Source organism: Phalaenopsis equestris, unplaced genomic scaffold, assembly GCF_001263595.1.
Source record: "Phalaenopsis equestris unplaced genomic scaffold, ASM126359v1 Scaffold206888, whole genome shotgun sequence".
In the NCBI taxonomy this organism is placed as follows: domain Eukaryota; kingdom Viridiplantae; phylum Streptophyta; class Magnoliopsida; order Asparagales; family Orchidaceae; genus Phalaenopsis; species Phalaenopsis equestris.
In genome coordinates, this window is record NW_018226260.1 from 323 (window position 1) to 5,577 (window position 5,255).

The window sequence follows — 5,255 nt, forward strand, 5'->3', positions numbered from 1 at the left end:
TATTTTGTCTTTCTAACAAATTACAAATCAATCACATATTAACCAACGCATTAGTAATTTGTTCTCGAATGACTGTCATTTCAGACCTTCCCCTTCCTTAGTACAAATCCCCTTCCTTAGTACAAATGGTTGATTGTTCGCTGTCATATCGTAACATAGAACTACCAATTTGGTTTTCACATGGATCTTCAACTATTTCCTGTTGATTTGCTTCAGCATTGAGGAAATCAACGTCATATTGAGATGGGTGTCGCCTAATATAATTGTGTATTGTCATCGTTCCTATCACAATCTGAATCTGTTTTGGAAATAGGTAATGAGGCATATCACGTAATATCACTCATCTCTTCTTCCATACATCAAATGTCCTCTCGATGACGCCTCGCAAAGAGAAATGACTTTTGTTGAACACCTTTATGTTTCGTGTAACATTACTTGCTCGTTTAAAATCAGGTATATGATATCTATTATCAGGATATGGTTTGAGATACCCTTGCTGCAACGGATAACCAGCATCCACCAAATAATATTTTTCTGTAAGGTGTTGAACCTTCAGTTTCACATTTTAAAAAAATACAATAAATATTTCGTGGTGCAGCATACCTTGAGGAGGATGGTGATAGCTATAATGCGAATTCCGTGTTGCACTCTTGAAAATTCTGCTGTCATGTGCACTAACCTCCCAACCAGACATGATAAATGTGAAACACATATTAAAGTCACAAACTGCCATGACATTCCGATAAATGCAATTTTCTCATCATTTGAAACACGTGCATCAACATGTGTTCCATCTATCGCACTGATGCAATCCTAAACATGTAGGTTTAGTAATTCATTAATTAATGTCATGCTTTCATGTTAAATTTTATTAATATAAGATTAAATCAGTACCTTAAAGAATGACATGTAGCATCGATCGTGGCAAATCTCCGTAGGAGTTCGTGAAAAAGTTGTATCCATTGGCTTTATGACTTGTTTGACGAGGCTCACCAAAGCACTCAAATCCACTGAGAAGTACCTGCTAATGGTCTCTGATGAGGGATGGAAACTTTCCATCGCACCACGCATTAACTTGTTATGTAATAATATATAAAGAGTAATCGTCAAGACCTCACGGTCAGTCATCCTCATAGACCCATGGAGGCCATGAGATCTAACGAGTTCTGCTAAAAGATCTGTAAAAACCTCATGTGTCATGCGGAACATGTTGTGAAATCTTGTGGGATGCCCGACAAGCATTTCTGCAACCCATTTGTCTCCAAAATGTGATGATGTGTAACAGGGAGAACGGTCGATATATGCGTTGTAGTACTCTACGAGCAAGTTGATAGCTGTGTTTCTCTTTCTACGACGTACTTGGTCCGGGTCCATAATGATGTATACTGGACACATTTTGACAAAGAAAACTAAATTATTAAGCTAATCATCACTATGAAAAGAAGTCTATTATTTAACCTGTGACAAGTAATAACACAAGCATTCAGTGTAGATCAAAGTTATGGACTTCTAAAGAACTTTTACCAACAGATTAGATTTTCGCAGTTTTCATAAAGATAGTTATATGTAAAAACTGAATAGTCTCAATCAACAACAGTTCAAATAACTGCGTCTTCTCATAAACTGTTCAAATAAGCACATAGCAAATACTAAAAAACTCCATTCAAATTTTCCTGCGCTCATAAAAATGTCGTAGATACGACACCCTTCGCTCTTTGGCAATTGCTGTGAAAAAATCTCTCTGCACCGAATCTTCAGCTCATCATCCGCTGCAATACTCGAATCCTGCTCTAAAATTGCCACAACCTCGTTAATTGACATTTTTTGCACTTTATGAGGGGCATCGTTGGAAGAATCCATAAGACATGATATTTGGTTTCTAATAGAAGCAGCTCCACCATTTTACTCTCGAACCTAAATCGCTTTGAGCGATTCGTGGATTGAATCTCAGTTGGACCTGAACCTGGGAAATCAGATGAATCATTTGATAAGCTGACAACAACATTGTCTCGTGTTTCACCAATCCTACCTCGTTGGGAGCGCATGCATATTTTCCTGTGGCGACGACACCCCTGGACATCAAGTCTAACTTCTCCTCCAAATCGGGTTCAATTGCACGAGTTTTATACTTTTTCACTGCGGGCACCACCTGGAGAAAAAACCTAAATCAGTTCTAAAGCTTAAAAGAGAAAAATATTATGGAAATTATCAAAAATTAAAATTACTAACCGCGAGCCTTTCTGCCCATCACTCTTCCGCGGCATCAATGGTTCCTTTTATCGGATCCCAACCCAAATCAGTTGAACCACGTTTTAAATCCTTCCAAATTTTTCAATCTTTTTTCAGTTGATCCCATTTGTTTTTCATTTATAGCCTGTCGTACTCCCGTCCCGTGGAGTCTTTAAAATTTTTAATGATATTCTGCCAACCTTCTTTATTAAAAAATGTTGTTGGTCTATTGCCCAGTTCTATTTCTTTTATACAAAGGTCGCAAAAAAACATTTTGATTTCTTTTTCCCAGAGTGCTGGTGAACCATGTTCTTTAGCCTTACCAACCATGTTAAAACTATGATAAAGCAAATAAATGAAACACAACAATGACATAATTTAGAAGTTATATAACATGAGAATCATTGATGGGTGTTGCATCATATTCAATAAAAACAAACAATTTAAGGAAGCATAAAAATGAAAAAAAGGACACAAAATTTAACGTGGTTCGGTCAACATGACCTACATCCACGGCAAAGGAGGCCAACAACTTTATTATAACACCAAACAGGAAGATACAAAACTTTGATTCATACATTACTCCTTATCTGAAGCAAAAAAAAAACTAGCAACATATATAGAAAATCAAGTGTTGCCATGATGGATCCCATCCCAGAAATCTGACATAATAGAAGCAAAATACATTACTCCCATAATGATTCATACATTAATCTCTCCCAGATGCATAATACATTACTCCCACCCACACAGCCCTTCGAAGCCTGCATACAATAATCGGGCATAATAGAAAACCGACAACATATCCAATAAAGAGGCAACCCGAAGCAAAAAAAAAAAAATATTGTTGCGACGACCAATGCCAACTTGCCAAGTACTGGAGCAATGCAAAACAAGTTAGGTATAAAGGGTTAGAAATTTCCTCAATGGTTTTACAGGGGCAACATTGAGAGGCCACTCGAAGCCCCTTACCCCAAATGTGCTCCCCATATCAAATTTTTATAAGAGAATTGCTACTCATATTTAAAGTTAGAGTCAAAACCTTAACAGGTATTTTTAGGAGTAAAGAATCCTTCTTCTCCTAGTGAATAGGTATTCAAGTAATAGCAGCAGAAGAAGACCCTAGAACCTCCCCTAATGACAGTTCAATATTCCACCAATCCATACACATCACTCGATTCTTATGTGATGTTAAGGATTAAATGATATGCTCGTAAGTATAAAACTTTAGGTGCGAGAGATATAAATACATAAGAATTGTGTGCAATGTATGTAAATGCACCAATGCAAAGTAAACTGTGCATATATAAATTTAGTTTATCACAACATAACACCTAAAGTGTGCAAACTAAATTGTGCATATATAAATTAATTAATAGGACTGCTAAAATGGAAATCTTCCATCAATAGTTAACCAATTTCAATTGTAACATTAAAAAAGCAGTGGAGTTCATTACCAAACTCCAAAATTGCAAGGCAACTTTTGAGATGTTACCCTTGCATAAGTTGACAATGCTCAAGTAGTTGACCCAACAATTTCAAATGATTCTACAAGTATAGTTATGTTAAAGGCAAACTCCTTGAGCATGTTGGTCCATCATAAAAATAACTCCAAAATTTGTTATACAAAAAACAACTCCAAAAGTTAGCAAGAAAAATGAAACGAAAAAGAAAATCAATGATGCAACCTTATCATGCTTTTGAAAGTTCAAATTGCAAAGACGCCAATATGGCAGCTGTTTCATCAAAAAGAGAAAAAAATATAACCATTGTTGACTTCAATGTGGATCCACTTGCCCCAAAATGAGAATTGAATTCAGTTACATATGATCTTGGCCCCTTGATCCTCTCCAGCGAGTTAAACAGAGATTGAGAGGGATTTCAATAGGCCTAAATCATATGGATGTTATATGAATGAAATTGGAGCATTGCCACTTTACTGGTTCTTTGACCAAAACCTTCAAGAAGATGCATGCACGCCCATCTAGAAATACATGTATGAATATTTCACTCCCCACAACCACATATTATAGCCTCAAAGATCATCGCAATACTAATGTGCCAGAATCATGACATCACGAATACCATAATCCCAATCTAGAGCCAACAAATACCATAAGATCATTGCAATAACAATGTGTCAGGAACTCTTCAAAGCATTAAACATAAAACACTAATGTGTCAGGATTAAAGCATTCAAAGGGAAATATCAAAGAGGTGACAAACCAAGAGCTGGAACAATATTAACAAGCAACCAAAAGGATCACTTAGCTACCCTACGTGAAACTCCAGATCCACCAAAAAAAAAAGAGGAAAAAATGAAAATGGCAGAAACGGGAAAGAGATAAGGAGGATAAGCCATCAGAGCTGCAAAAACGCATACCTTCCTCAGATCCGCAAAAATAATTGAAGAGAATGGTTTGTCATACCTGAGATCGGTCGTTCGAGGTTAGGAAAGAAGAAGGCGCGGGGGATTCACGAGAGAGGCAGCGGGGAAGCAGCTAGGGTAGAGGAGAAAGAATGCGGGGTAAAGGGTAAAAGCATCGGGGCGAAAGCTGGGCCGCGAGGTTAATCCCGCGGTCCGCTTTCTCTGAGCTTCGTCGAAGTTGTGCCGCTAATCTATGAACCAAACAATGAACTTTACCGCGCCACGGACACCCCGCCCTCCCAAATGAGCCCTTAAACTTCGAAATGGGTAATAAATTTTATATATATTTAAAAATGATAATATATAAAATTTACATTGCATTAAATTTATATGTTTTTAAATAATTAACATGAAAATTAATTTAATATATTTCATTTTATTTATGCATGAAATATGTATTTCACTTTTTAAAAATTAGAAAAATGATATGTTTTATATGATATGGATAATTTTGGTGGTATAAACGTAAAATAGAAAGAGTTCAAGTGTTAGATATGTAAATAAAAAAATTTGAGTGGTGTGTATATAAATTGAATTTCTTTGTAATAATGATTTTTTTTATATGATATGAGAGATTTGGGTGGTATAAATGTAAAAA

General features: G+C 36.2%; 1 protein-coding gene across 1 annotated transcript; it reads right to left on the reverse strand.

The window, feature by feature from the left end:
- Positions 1-358: 358 nt before the first annotated feature.
- Positions 359-1,395, reverse strand: LOC110036459 (the record flags this gene model as incomplete). The annotated part of the gene is made up of 3 exons (XM_020740910.1): positions 895-1,395; positions 604-813; positions 359-550 (listed from the first exon to the last, which is right to left on the reverse strand). Coding segments are annotated over exons 1-3 (903 nt in total), but the record flags the coding sequence as incomplete, so codon positions are not given.
- Between the last annotated feature and the right edge of the window lie 3,860 nt (positions 1,396-5,255).